Here is a 14,853-nt window from a genome sequence, read left to right as displayed (position 1 = left end):
TTTTTTGAATCAGTTTGTTTTCGTGTACCTAGATGACATGCTAATCTTTTCCAGGTCTTTGCAGGAACACAGACGGCATGTTCGCCAGGTTTTGCAGCGACTGTTGGAGAATAAACTGTTTGTAAAAGCTGAAAAGTGAGTTTCACGCCAACCAGGTTAGTTTCCTGGGGTTCATAGTGGGACGGGGCCAGGTGAAAGCTGACCCGGAGAAGATTAAGGCTGTGAGGGACTGGCCAACCCCTACCAATCGTAAACGACTTCAGAGATTCATAGGCTTTGCAAACTTTTCTAGGAGATTTATCAGAGACTTTAGCCGAGTTATTTCCCCTCTCACTAGACTCACATCTCCTGCCCAACTGTTCACCTGGTCCCTTGAGGCTCAGTCGGCCTTTGAGAGGTTAAAGGACTTGTTTACCTCGGCCCCTATCCTACACCAGCCTGACCCCTCCCGGCAGTTCATTGTGGAAGTGGACGCCTCCGACACCGGGGTGGGGGCGGTGCTCTCTCAGAGGTTTGACCCATTTAATCGTTTATTCCCTTGTGCCTTCTCTCGACGTTTGTCTCCAGCTGAGGCAGCTGGAGGAGTGGCGTCACTGGCTGGAGGGGGCGGAGCTACCCTTTCTGGTATAGACTGATCATAAGAACCTTTCGTACATTCAATCTGCTAAACGTCTTGACTCTCGTCAAGGTCGCTGGTCAACATCACCTGCTGTGGATAAAAGGAGTCAGGACCAGACACTCGGCGCCGGAACATCCACGTGTTACACGTGAATACAACTGCTTGGCTTAGTATCTTGGTATTTTTGTAAATCTTTTGACTCATTGGAAATTTTGCTCTTCCCCAGACCTCCGCCCGAGAACCCGCTCCGGAACCCCTGCACCTGCACATCTACCCTGGTATGATCCCACGTTGTCCTCGTCTTGCGTTCGTGTATCTCCCTGGTCACGGACCCGCACCCACGCTTCCCAGCACCTCTGGATCTATGAACTATGACTAACCTGTTGCACCATTCTGTGAAGCATCCTCATTCCCCGGCCTTGTGGATTAATGAACTTTGATTTCTATTTGCACATTTCTGTGAATAAAACTCTGTTAAACCTTCGTGAGTCGCGCAGTTTTGGTCCCTCCGTCTTGCTGGTTACGACACCTAATTATGTAATTCTGCCTATTACTTTTTTATATTAACATTTGCCTTTTATGTGTGTTTATATTTCTTTCATGGTAATCATTGATGCACTTTAGCCTAGCTTCCAAAAATTGGTAAATCTTGACCCCTGCTTCTGTTGGTCAATATTACACACACACACACATGGCCCTCCCCTCAGCCAGGGCACTCTACTTATTTAGTGATGTCCCAGTGCATGAGTGTTCAGTGGAGATTGGGTCATGTCTGGTCTTTTGGGTGTCCAGTGTGTGCTGCTGCTCTGGGGCTGCCTTATGCTGCCCAGGCTGTCCCATGAAGCTGTGCTGGTTTCTCTGGAGGAAGCAGCTAACACAGAGGTAGGCCTGTTTGTATAGTTGACTTAACCTAGGTACTGTTGGCTCTTAAAGCGTTTTCTCTACTTTCAGCTTGCAAATGGAGCCCCAAGATCATTGCAGGTAAATGTGATCACTATTCTCAGTCAGAAGTGGCTGATTTACATTCACTCAAGGACGTTACCTTGAATTAGTCTTATATTGTTTACCATTTTTAAAGAGTAAACTTTTCCATAGAGGGATTTTTGAAACTCAGAACCACACTACTCATCCATACTACTCACTCAGACTACCCATTTTCTTTATCTGCTTTTAATTCTTCTTGATGGTTTTGGTTGCACATCAGTTTTTATAGTAATATATCCTACTTATCTGTCTCAAAAGTTTTAAAAAGACAAAAAGTAAAAGGGGTGTGTCAGCCATACATTTTGTCCAGGTTTCACCTTTTTAAATTGATTTAATTTATTGCTTTTGGATGACTTGTATCATTTTTATTTTGACTGATATAACTGGCTGCTTAAAAGTTATGACAACAACAATATGGACTAACCATCTGTTTGTTTACCCATAGAAAAGAAGCACTGACAACAATATGGTAAGATTTTTAGCTGAAAGGCTCACTATTCATCCAGCGACTCACCCAAGTGTCAACATACACTCCCAAGTGGAAACACTGACTTAATACTCACTTGAGCAGCAATCATTTGAAGTTTGCCAAATACAACACTGAAGCTGTTGTGAAAATGTCAAATTGTGTCCTCCTTACTGACTGCTATAAGCTAACTTTTTTATTGGTCCAGGTGGAGGTGTACAGCGTGACGGTGGACTGTGCGGTTACCTCACGTTTCGCTCACACCGTCATGACATCCAAGGCCATGAACAAGGCCAACAGCTCACAGGAAATCTTCTTTCAGGTGGAGCTCCCCAAGACTGCATTCATCACCAATTTCAGCATGTCAGTTCTACAAATCAGGAACACAAATGAACATCCTTGCTGGTTTGAAATTGACAGATTTTGTGAAAATTGTTGTGTGCTACAGGGAAATTGATGGCCGGGTGTATGTAGGTGTGGTGAAGGAGAAGGAAAAAGCAAAGAAAGAGTACGAGACTGCTGTCAAAGCAGGACAAACCGCTGCACTGGTGAAGTAAGTCACCCACTTGTTTGTTGTATTTCACTGCCCTTTGTACTCAAGAGCACTGAACTAAATGTGGTAGCTATTGTGTATTTTAGAATTAAGTAGACTTTACTCAACAAGTTGCATAAACAGACAAATCAAATGTGCAGAAAGTCTCACCATGGAGCACTGATTTTTAAATAGTGTAAAGTAAAATGGACTAAGAATATGCTTATTATAGAGAAACAATTTGGAGCCTTTGCAAAAGAGGTTTTCATGAAGCTTATTTATTGAGATTTACATTTACAATTCAGCACACAAATCCAAAATAGGCTATTCTCAGGTTTGACTATTTAATAAAACCAAATTATTGTCAACAGCGTACTTTGGAGTACACTGAAATACATAATTTTAACACCCTATAGCATAATATTTAAGAGCCAAAATGACAGATATTGTGATGAGAACAAAAAACATAACTGAATGACCTTGGAGGTTTTACCTATTATCTAATCTGTGCACATAATATTCCCATACAGCTACAGCACTGTTTGTCAATATAAAAATACATTCCCTTTTACACAGTTTAACTGGTCTATTTAAGGGCTTCAGGAAGAAAGATGGAGAAGTTTTCTGTGTCTGTTAACATTGCTGCCTTAACTAATGTAACATTCACGCTGACACATGAAGAACTACTACAGAGAAAACGGGGCCAGTATGAGATTCTGACCCGAGTTCAGCCCAAACAGCGCGTTCAAGAGTTTAAGGTATACTTCAGCTGTCTCCAATAATACATAAATGTATAAAAATGTATAAAAATACACAAGATTTGTATTTGTTTTCAGATTGTTACAAACATCTATGAACCCCAGGGAATTTCACAAGTTGATGTCCACTCCACTTTCCTATCCAATGAGCTGCTTCCCCTAGTGGAGAAAACTGTAACAGACACAAAAGTATAATCAGTTATATTTCAAACATGTGAGATGAATATGTTTTAAATACAATAATTAAAATTGCAATTGTTTTTTATTATTTCTTTCCTTAGGCACACATCTCCTTTTCACCAACACTGGAGCAGCAGAGGAGTTGTCCAGACTGTGAAGGGACTTTGATTAATGGAGATTTTATTGTAAAATATGACGTGAAGAGAGAAAAGGACCTTGGAGATATACAGGTACCCATCAAAATACCACTGTTTTTAACATTACCAGGTTGAGAGGCAAAATATACTTAAAAGGCACATTTTCAGCTTATAGATGTAATGAAAAAAAGTATTTCGTCAGCCACCAACTATGCACGTTCTCCCACCTAAAAAGATAAGAGAGGCTTGTAATTTTCATTATAGGTACACTTCAACTATGAGGGACAGAATGAGGGGAAAGAATCCAGGAAATCACATTGTAGGATTTGTAATTAATTAATTGGTAAATTCCTCGGTAAAATAAGTATTTGGTTGCCTACAAACAAGCAAGATTTCTGGCTCTCACAGACCTGTGAGACCAGGTAATGTTGTATTCTATAAGAGGTTCCTCTGACCTCTACCTGTTACCTGTATTAATGTCACTTGTTTGAACTTGTTATCAGTTTAAAAGACACCCGTCCACAACCTCTGACAGTCAGACTCTAAACTCCACTACGGCCAAGACCAAAGAGCTGTCAAAGGACACCAGAAACAAAATTGTAGACCTGCACCAGGCTGGGAAGACTGAATCTGTAATAGGTAAGCAGCTTGGTGTGAAGAAATCAACTGTGAGAGCAATTATTAGAAATTCTACCCCGTGGGATCAAAATGATCACAAGAATGGTGAGCAAAAATCTCAGAACCACACAGGGGGACCTAGTGAATGACCTGCAGGGAGCTGGAACTGAAGTCACAAAGGCTACCATCAGTAACACACTGCGCCACCAGGGACTCAAATCCTGCAGTGCCAGACATGTCCCCTGCTTAAGCCAGTACATGTCCAGGCCCATCTGAACTTGCTAGAGACTATTTGGATGATCCAGAAGAGGATTGGGAGAATATCATATGGTCAGATGAAACCAAAATAGAACGTTTTGGTTAAAACTCAACTTGTCGTATTTAGAGGAGAAAGAATGCTGAGTAGCAGCCAAAGAATACCATGCTGACTGTGAAGCATGGGGGTGGAAACATCATGCTTTGGGTCTGTGTTTCTGCAAAGGGAAAAGGACGAATGATCCGTGTAAAGGAAAGAATGAATAAGGCCATGTATCGTGAGAGTTTGAGTTAAAACCTCCTTCTATCAGCAAGGGGATTGGAGATGAAACATGGCTGGGTCTTGACAGGCCAGGGACACAGGGCTGAGAATAAGACTGTAGCAGACCCGGGACATAGGGTTGAGAGTAGAGAGCTCCCCGTCCAGAATGGGTTTGCTCCCCTGAGCTGGACCCGGGACACTTTAGTCATAGGGAGCTCCATAGTCAGGGACATGGAACTGCCTGCAGCTTCCACGCGGTGTTATCCTGGAGCCAGACTGGGTGACATCGAGGGGAATCTTAGGCTCTTAAAGAAAAGTAAGAATAGGTACCGCCGGATCGTTATACACGCGGGGGGTAACGATACTCGGCGCGGTCAGTCAGAGGTGGTTAAGTTACAGATAGCTGCAGTCTGTCAATTGGCTAAGTCGATGTCGGAGTCCGTGTACTTCTCTGGCCCCCTCCCAACCTACACCAATTGTGAAATGTACAGCCGCTTTTCAGCAGTCAACCAGTGGTTGACCAATTGGTGCCCGCAGAATGGTGTCGTCTTCATAGATAATTGGAGGGCATTTGAGGGGAAGCCTAGGCTTATACGTAGAGATGGCATCCATCCCACGCAGGCTGGCTCCGCCCTGTTAGCTCAGAATATGATTGCTAGTCTAGATTGACCAGGTAAGACTAGCACGCAGAATAGCTCAGGGAAGCACAGTGATAGTGACGTTAGTGAGCAGTTTAGACCAGTGAAGCACAGCTTAGTCAGAGGGAACAGCTCCAAACAGAGACTGTGCGTGCCCCACGTACAAAAAGCACAAAAAAAACCACCTCTAAACTCTGACAAGGAAGCTGTCAGATCTCATAACTTAATAAAAATAAATAAATGTACCGCAAATAAACAAAATGATAAGTGTGTAAAATGTGGACTGCTAAACATCAGGTCTCTTTCCTCCAAATCTCTTTTAATAAATGAACTAAATGGCGACCTTAATATTGATCTGCTAGCCCTAACTGAAACATGGCTTCGGGAAAATGACTATGTTAGACTAAATGAATCTACACCATCAAGTCACATGAACTTTCAGAGTGCCCGGAGCACAGGTCGAGGTGGTGGTGTGGCCGTCATCTCTCATTCCAGTCGAATTCTCAGCCCCAAACCCAACTATACTTACCTCTCCTTTGAAAGCCTCGCACTCTCCATTACGTGCCCCAATTGGAAAAACCAAAAAGCTGTTATATTTATAATAATTTATCGACCTCCTGGTCCATATGCCGAGTTCCTGACAGAGTTTTCTGATTTCATTTCAAGTTTAGTCTTGAATTGGGAAAGGATTGTTATAGTTGGAGATTTCAACATACATGTAGATAACGGCAGTGATTGCCTCAGTAATGCTTTTGGCGCGCTCCTGGATGGGATCGGTTTCACCCAGAGTGTGAATAAGCCGACTCACTGTTACAATCACACTCTAGATCTCGTTCTAACCTATGGTATTGAGATTAATGATCTAATTGTCCTTCCTCAAAACCCTATACTCTCTGACCATTTCTTAATTACCTTTCAATTTATACTAAAAGACTATCCAGCCCCACAGAAAAAAACTATAATGAAAAGAACATTATCAGATAAATCGGTTACAGAGTTTAAAGAAATTATTGAGCCATTACTGAAAGATATGTCATGTGACAATGAAAATAATTTTAATCCAATTGTCACTGATCAATTGGTTGACAGAACAATGCTCACCTTAAAATCTGCTCTCGATGTTGTAGCTCTGCTAAAACAGAAAAGCATTAAACTAAGACCTCTGGCTCCATGGTACACGTTACAGCTCAGGACACTCAAACAACATGTAAGACGCACAGAGAAGCTTTGGCGCCGCTCGCGCTCTGAGCGGTCTCTGAAGGCATGGAAGCTCTGCCTGCTCACTTATAAGGCCGCTCTGCGGAAAGCCCGAACTAGATACTATTCAAATCTAATAGAAGTAAACAAAAATAACCCCAGATTTCTGTTCAGCACTGTAGCCAGGCTGACAAAGTCCCACACTGCTAATGAGTCTCTTATCCCCTCGAACATTAGTTGTGATGACTTTCTTCACTTCTTCGATTACAAAATTACAACCATTAGAGACAAAATCAACAAAGCTACTCCAAAAATCAGCTCTGAGCTAATCCAGTCTGTAATGCCAATATCCCACATGGATCCTCTAATAATATTAGATAAATTTACTCCAGTTGATGAGGTGGAGATTACCTCAGCCATCATGTCGTCCAAACCATCAACCTGTATGCTCGACCCTATTCCAATCAGACTCCCTTCCCCTAATAATAGATTCCATCCATAACATAATAAATATGTCGTTAGAAAATGGCTACGTTCCTCAGTCCTTTAAGTATGCTGTGATTAAACCCCTTTTGAAAAAAACCTAACCTAAATCCTGATGAACTAGCCAACTATAGACCTATCTCTAATCTTCCCTTCCTCTCAAAAATTCTAGAACGACTGGTGGTGAAACAGCTCTGCCGCCACCTGCAGGACAATAATATATTTGAAAAATTTCAATCTGGATTCAGAGCTCACCACAGCACAGAGACTGCACTGCTTAAAGTAACAAATGACTTACTACTAGCTGCTGATAACGGGCTGGCTTCAGTCCTGGTCCTACTGGATCTCAGTGCAGCGTTTGACACCATTGATCACAATATTCTACTGCAGAGGTTAGAATGTGACACTGGAATCAGAGGGAACGCCCTCAAATGGTTTAAATCCCATCTATCAGATAGGTACCAGTTTGTTAGTATAAACCAGAGCACCTCTCCCTGTTCTAAAGTAGCCTGTGGTGTTCCACAAGGATCTGTGCTTGGTCCAATCCTAGTTACTCTGTATATGTTGCCATTGGGGAACATTATCAGAAAACATGGCATTAATTTTCACTGCTATGCTGATGACACTCAGCTGTACTTATCAATGAAACCAAATCAGACTGATCAAATAGATAAACTCAGTGCCTGTGTGAAGGACATCAAAACCTGGATGACCTTGAATTACCTGCTCTTAAATCCTGAAAAAACAGAGGTCATTGTCGTTGGTCCCAAAGGTCAAAGAGATTCTCTGTCGGACCAGATAATCTCACTCGACAATGTGAGTATAGCTTCTAGCCCTACTGTAAAAAATCTTGGAGTCGTATTTGATCAAAATCTCTCATTCACAGCCCATATAAACCTAGCTTGTAAAACCGCATACTTTCACCTGCGAAATATAACTAAAATTAGAAATATTTTACCTAAAAACGATGCTGAAAAACTCATCCATGCATTTGTTACTTCCAGACTTGATTACTGTAATTCTCTGCTTGCCGCCTGCCACAAAAGTACTATAAGGAGCCTCCAGTTGGTCCAAAATGCAGTGGCCAGAGTCCTAACAGGAACTAAAAGAAGAGACCACATCAGTCCTGTACTAAAATATCTGCACTGGCTTCCTGTCGACCTTAGAATCAAATTCAAAGTCCTCCTCCTGACATACAAAGCCCTAAACGGTATGGCCCCATCCTATCTGCAAGATGCTATTGTCCCGTACCAGCCAAACAGAGCACTCCGCTCTCAGAATGCAGGACTATTAGTGGTTCCTAGAGTGTCCAAAAGTACAGTGCGAGGGAGAGCATTCAGTTACCAAGCTCCTGTGCTATGGAATCAACTCCCTGCTGATGTTAAACAGGCCCCCACAGTCTCTGTATTTAAGACCAGGCTTAAAACCTTCCTCTTCGGTATAGCGTATGACCAGGTTACATAGTGAGGGAGTTAGGGACATTAAAACCCGGGATAAGATAGGCTGCAGTAGGAGATGACTAGCTGGGGGAAGTATGGCAACCTGAGCACTATCCTCTGCTTTGTCCTATTTTCTCATCAGCAATGCTATTCACATGTTGTCCCCTGTCCCACTCCCCATGTGGAGTGTAACTCTTTCAGATGCCCCGATGACAGCTGGACCCTCTCCTCCTCCCCGCCTGGCCCTCCTCCTCGCCTGGCTCTCATCCTCCTCGTCTGGTCTTCCTCCTCCTTGCCTGGCCGATTTTTCTTGTTTTGTCTGATTCTTCCTGTTGTTTTGTTTTTGTGTGTAGGCAGCACGGTGGCTGAGTGGCAACACTCATGCCTCACAGCAAGAGGGTTTGGTTCGATCCCCGGGTCGCCCAGGCCTTTCTGTGTGGAGTTTTTCATGTTTCTCCCTGTGTCTGGATGGGTTTCCTCCGGGTACTCCGGTTTCCCCCATCAACCAAAACATGAACACCCTTCGAGACAACTGTTGTTGTGATTTTGGGCGTTACAAAAATAAATGAATTTAATTTAATTGAAAATTGAATTTCAGCATGACAGTGATCCCAAACTCACTGCCTGGGCAACGAGGGAGTGGCTTTATAAGAAGTATTTTAAGGTCCTGGAGTGGCTTAGCCAGTCTCCATATCTCAACCCCACAGAAAATCTCTGGAGGGAGTTGAAAGTCTGTGCTACCCAGCAACAACCCCAAAACATCACTGCTCTAGAAGAGATCTGTATGGAGAAATGGACCAAACTACCAGCAACAGTGTTGGAAAACCTTGTGGAGACTTAAAGAAAACGTTTAACCTCAAACAAAGTATTGAGATTAACTTTTGTTATTGATCAAATAGTTATTTTCCACCATAATTTGGAAATCAATTCTTTAAAAATCCTACAGTGTGATTTTCTAGATATTTTTTTTTTTTTCTCATTTTGCCTCTCATAGTTAAAGTGTACCTATGGTGAAAATTGCAGGCCCCTCTCATCTTTTTAAGTGGGAGAGCTGGAAGTGAATGGGTGACTTTATAAAAAGTAGTACTCAAGTCATTTATTTATTATGTATTTATTTTTAATCCAAGTGTTCTTTACACCAGATTATCAATGGATACTTTGTGCATTACTTTGCTCCCTCTAAATTACGCCCTGTCCCAATGAATGTGGTGTTTGTCATTGACACGAGCGGTTCCATGTATGGCAGAAAGATTGCACAGGTAAGACAGCAATTCCAAATCTCTTAAGTAGATATAAGCAGTGTTGGGAAGTAACTGATTACATATACCTAAAACACATACTGTATTCTGAACACTAATTTTGAGTACCTGTATTTTGATAGTATTAGTAAAAAAAAAAAAAAAGAAAAAAGCACAGCCCTTGCAATGTGTGCATGTGTGATTTCTTTTTTTTTTTTTTTTTCTCTAATCGGACATAAATTCATGCATCACAAACAGTGTAAGAAAAATAAAGCTGTTTGTAATTGTATATCACTTTTTTTACATTATGATATAAAGTATTCAGAGTATTCAGAATACAATACTCTGATTGGCCCATGTAACAGAATACATTACAAAATACATTTTAATTCAGGTAATCAGTATTCTGTGACTAAATACATTTTCAAAGTATTCTTCCCATCGCTGCATATAAGATGACTCCTTATTCTCTCTAATGCATTGGATTCAAAATATGAAATTGTTATTCTAGACAAGAGACGCAATGTTAGAAATCCTCCAAGACCTGCAGGAACAGGATCACTTTGGTATTATCACATTTGATCATCGGATCATGCCCTGGCAACCAACAATGCAACAAGCAACCAACCAAACTGTGGAAGAAGCAAAGAGGTTCATCAGGGCATTACGTGACAATGGAGGTAGCCTACAATTATACAAACTAACTATACTAAATACAGTGCAAATATATACAATCCTAATTACACAGTTGCTCATCATTTCATAATATTTAGGGACAGATATTAATGATGCCGTGTTGAAAGCTGTTGAGATGATTCATACAGCAAGGAGATCTGAAAAACTTCCCCAAAGAAGTGCTGATACAATTATCCTACTGACCGATGGCATGCCCAATTCAGGTATGTATTTATTTATTTTTACAAATGTATTCATTCATTCAGCATAGACAGGAAGCAAAAGCTGAGATTATGCATTTGGATATTTCAAGTTGTAGTGAAATTGTTAAGCAAACTATATTAAGAAAGAAGAAAAAAATCATTCAGATTATTGAATTTGAAGTTCATGTTTTGCATTTGTAATTTCAGGGGAAAGTGACACTGCCATTATCCAAAAAAATGTTGAAAAAGCTAACAACAGAAATATGTCTCTGTACTGTCTCGGCTTTGGGAATGATGTACAGTACTCTTTCCTTGATGTGATGGCCCAAGAGAACAAGGGATTTGCCCGCAGAATTTTTGAGGATTCCGACGCAGCTATACAACTACAAGTAAGGCCCTTCAATCCCATTTCGTAAATCACACTTTCTGCAAATTTTTTGTTGTTCTAGGATTTCTACGAAGAAGTGTCCAGTCCTCTGCTGTTAGAGGTTGATTTGAAATATCCTGTCAACACTGTGGACTTCTTGACCACAAACCACTTCAACCATTTGTTCAACGGTGCGGAGATCATAGTGGCCGGTCGACTGATGGACGCTAGCATTGATAACTTTCCTGTGGAAGTTTTTGGAGTTGGGGTGAGGATTGGAAACGCAAGAAGGAAGCCAGACAGACATTTTGAAAATTTGTATGGTGATCCTCAAAGCATCCATGTCTTTCTGTCATTAAGAATGAAGACTATCAGGTGCAGGGCCAGGCCAGTGTTCTTGACTGGGGTGTGATGTATCCAGATGAGGAGTACATCTTTGGTGACTTTACTGAACGCCTGTGGGCATACCTCACCATTCAACAGCTTCTAGACAAGAGGTCTCAATTCATTTTGTGTTCTTGTCAATATACATTATAAGGGGAATATAACTTTTCTGGTGGAGGGTCCACCATGCACCTGCTTGCCTCCATGTAGATTATTGCCTTGCCAAGGATGTTTCATAGTATCTTATCAAGCCGAAACTATTACCATGGAGATAAGCAGGTGGTACAAACAGGGCAAGTTACGGGTCAGATCTGTGGAGAGGTGGTCCCACTCAAAGTAACAGTGCATGTTTTTCAAGGTATTTTTGAGAGTTTATACATGTACAAACGATACATTTAATGCTGTAGTGTAGAATAATCTGGGCAGCGCAATGACATCTCCATGAGTCCTCCACCAAAAATGTTACTTAGTGCACAATTAACTACTTTTTACCCTTAGCAGCCACATAAAAAGAAACTTCTTCTGAACATTTTGAAGACATGCTTTTAATATGATTATATTTTTGATTTGTAGCAAGACTGACAGTGGTCTAGAAAAGGAGAACAGTAAAGCCAAAGCACTGGAGATGTCCCTGAAATATAATTTTGTGACCCCTCTCACATCCATGGTTGTAACCAAACCAGAATCTGATGATCCACCATTAGTGGCTGATAAGTTGACGGAGGGTACACTCAAGTCCTATATTTGTTCTCTGTTTGAAATATGTTTCTTACAGCATCTTTTCTAATTCACAGAACAGCGTCAAATGGCAGAGAGAATGATACCGAAACGTAAGAGATGTTTGGCATTTAAATGTTGTTCATATGCAAACCGGTAACCCCCCCCACCTGAATTTATTTATTGCTTATAGATACAAGCTATCCAACCCATACAAGCTATGTGCCTCACAGATACACACATCCTACTTATCTTGGTAAGATTTCAGCATTTTGGTTGATGGGAAAAGCTGTTATTGACATACTCCAAAAATGGTATGCTTGGTCACAGTTGCACTCAAGAAATTTGTGCACTATTAAAATATGTAGAAGACGCATTTAAAAGCTATGTCTCAATTGCCTGCAGACTTAGTGTGACTCTCTTCAAAATATATCTCACAGCAGCTCCGGAGTAGTGGTTACAGCAATATTCAAATTGTTCTTTTTTTACCACGACAAAAAAGATTCTGATAAAAAAAACAAAACAAAAAACAACAACAACTCTAGAGTTATTGAAGTTTTACAAATAATTTCAGTTTGATGTTATTATGTCTTATATGATTCACATTTCCAAATCCTGTAGTGGATGGGGACCCTCACTTCCTGATCGAGCTGCCAGATAGAGAAGACGCTTTATGTTTCAACATTAACAACAAACCTGGGACTATCTTTACTTTAGTCAAAGACCAAGAATCTGGTATTGTTTTGTATTTTTATTTCATTGTAATACAAGTACATTTTCATTTTGTTGAACAATTGAGAGCAAGATCTCACACCTTATTCCCATGCTTGTTCAGGTATTCTCGTAAATGGACAGATAATTGGAGATAAGGCAATCCCCCCTGGTGGTCAAATCAACACATATTTTAGTCGCTTTGGAATTGTCCATAAAGCATTGGGAGTAAAACTGGAGGTGAGCACTCAGGACATCTCTGTGTTCCAGGACAGCAAATGGGTCTCTCTTCTGTGGTCTGGTACAGCATCCCTTAAGGGACCCAAGTGAGTGTCTGCTCCAAAATGCTGCTATCACTTTCACATTGGTTCTGTTTTAATACATTTTATGTGTTGCCACCTTTTAATGAGCCTTTTGACCCTAGTCTGGATTTACTGTTGACCAAAGACCGCAGCTTGACAGTGACTTTAAAAGACTCTGTGAAGTTTGTGATCTTATTACATAAAGTGTGGGAGAAGCACCCATACAACAGAGACTACCTGGGCTTCTACACTCTAGACAGCCATCTTTTGTCCCCTAATGTCCATGGTCTTCTAGGTAATTACATTATTACAATGACTGATGAAGAGTATGCCTTCTGCAGATGAAATATGTTAATTCTTACAGTTTTATACACATCTACTCTGCACTTTTGTCTTCAGGTCAGTTTTATCATAGCATTGAGTTTGAAGTGTCCGACATGCGTCCAGGAGAATCCCCAGAGAAACCAGATGCCACTATGTTTGTAAAAGGACACCAGCTCAATGTGACCAGGTAAAATATGGTTTCACAGCAATTTAACAAATTTCATTCTTCCATTATTAATAAAATATGCATCTTGTTATACAGAGGTTGGCAGAGAGATTTCAGGAATAATATAAAGAATGGAGTGAAGATCCCCTGCTGGTTCATCCACAACAACGCCACAGGCCTCATTGATGGAGAAGCAAATGATTACATTGTGTCAGGTCTTTTCAAGACTTTTTAAATGCAGTTTAAAAGCAATTCAGATCACCAATAATTACACATCAGGACAAACAAACATTGTTATCTTCTAAATGATATTAAAGGTACATTACATAGTTTCATTTAACATTGTGTTTCATTTCTTACTTACCCTAACTGGAGATTTAGGCCTGCAATATGCCCCAGGATGAGGCTATTATGTTATTATAGCATAGAAAATGTAAACTAAAGCTAAATGTTACAAAAGTTTTTTGAATTGATTATCAATGTTATTTGTTTTTGTTTTCATTATTGTCATTTAGAAAATAGGCTCGACAGTCTAAAGATGAATCTTGATATTTATGTTTGAGCAGCAGAAACCCGGAGCTTACTTGATAACGTGATAATGTCTCGGAATTCTGTGTTAGTTTTATGTTATAAGTGATACAAAATTATCATAAAATTACGAGGCATGTAAAACGAATAACTATGGTATCAATGGAGGATCTATCCACTTTTGTACGTTTACATGAGGAGATATAGGCTATTCTACTGATTTGAAATGACATTTCCTACCCATAGAAGTAGTGGTAGTAATTGTAGTAGTAGTAATTGTAGTAGTTGTAGTAGTAATGAGAATTGTATTATCAGAATCAAAATCCTTTTATTGCCATCGTTTGTGAACACAGTTCACAAACTAGGAACTTACTTCGGTGATAAAGTGCAACATAAAACACACTGAATAAATACAAATACAAATAAGGGCATGCACAAAGTTAAAAAGATATGCTTAAAAATCAAATAAAATACTTAAAGGGAGAAATATATACAACAGCAGCATCAGAACAACAGTGCAAACATGACTTATTAAAGTGATCGGTGTTATAAAGTGTCCAGTTTTGTGTAAATATTATAAAGTGTTCATGAGACAAACAGCAGAGGGGAAGAAACTGTTCTCATGACGAGAGGTTCTGGTCCCAATGGACCGTAGCCTCTTGCCAGAGGG

At 40.5% G+C, this 14,853-nt stretch overlaps 1 protein-coding gene across 1 annotated transcript; it reads left to right on the top strand.

The window, feature by feature from the left end:
- Window positions 1-1,357: 1,357 nt before the first annotated feature.
- On the top strand, window positions 1,358-13,935 carry LOC117370552 (inter-alpha-trypsin inhibitor heavy chain H3-like). Its single transcript, XM_055221785.1, has 22 exons — window positions 1,358-1,501; window positions 1,571-1,600; window positions 2,049-2,072; window positions 2,278-2,432; window positions 2,518-2,622; window positions 3,197-3,359; window positions 3,438-3,548; window positions 3,641-3,769; window positions 9,711-9,827; window positions 10,318-10,486; window positions 10,580-10,705; window positions 10,892-11,073; window positions 11,134-11,319; window positions 11,412-11,548; window positions 12,009-12,160; window positions 12,230-12,265; window positions 12,346-12,408; window positions 12,756-12,887; window positions 12,988-13,189; window positions 13,288-13,460; window positions 13,565-13,676; window positions 13,752-13,935. The coding sequence occupies exons 1-22, from the start codon at window positions 1,388-1,390 to the stop codon at window positions 13,888-13,890; spliced, it is 2,757 nt and encodes a 918-aa protein (XP_055077760.1). The 5' UTR covers window positions 1,358-1,387; the 3' UTR covers window positions 13,891-13,935.
- Window positions 13,936-14,853: the final 918 nt, after the last annotated feature.

The sequence above is a fragment of the Periophthalmus magnuspinnatus genome, chromosome 5 (genome assembly GCF_009829125.3).
Source record: "Periophthalmus magnuspinnatus isolate fPerMag1 chromosome 5, fPerMag1.2.pri, whole genome shotgun sequence".
Lineage (NCBI taxonomy): Eukaryota > Metazoa > Chordata > Actinopteri > Gobiiformes > Gobiidae > Periophthalmus > Periophthalmus magnuspinnatus.
Note: the sequence above shows the minus strand (reverse complement) of the source record. Positions and strands in the feature narration are given on the sequence as shown.

What these genes read in the sequence shown, in the direction of transcription:
- LOC117370552 (XM_055221785.1), top strand. Translation starts at nt 1,388, where the DNA reads ATGTCTGGTCTTTTGGGTGTCCAGTGTGTGCTGCTGCTCTGGGGCTGC. An exon ending in AAACTGTAACAGACACAAAA is followed by an intron (nt 3,549 to 3,640) that starts GTATAATCAGTT and finishes TTCTTTCCTTAG; the next exon opens with GCACACATCTCCTTTTCACC. An exon ending in TAATGTCCATGGTCTTCTAG is followed by an intron (nt 13,461 to 13,564) that starts GTAATTACATTA and finishes TTTTGTCTTCAG; the next exon opens with GTCAGTTTTATCATAGCATT.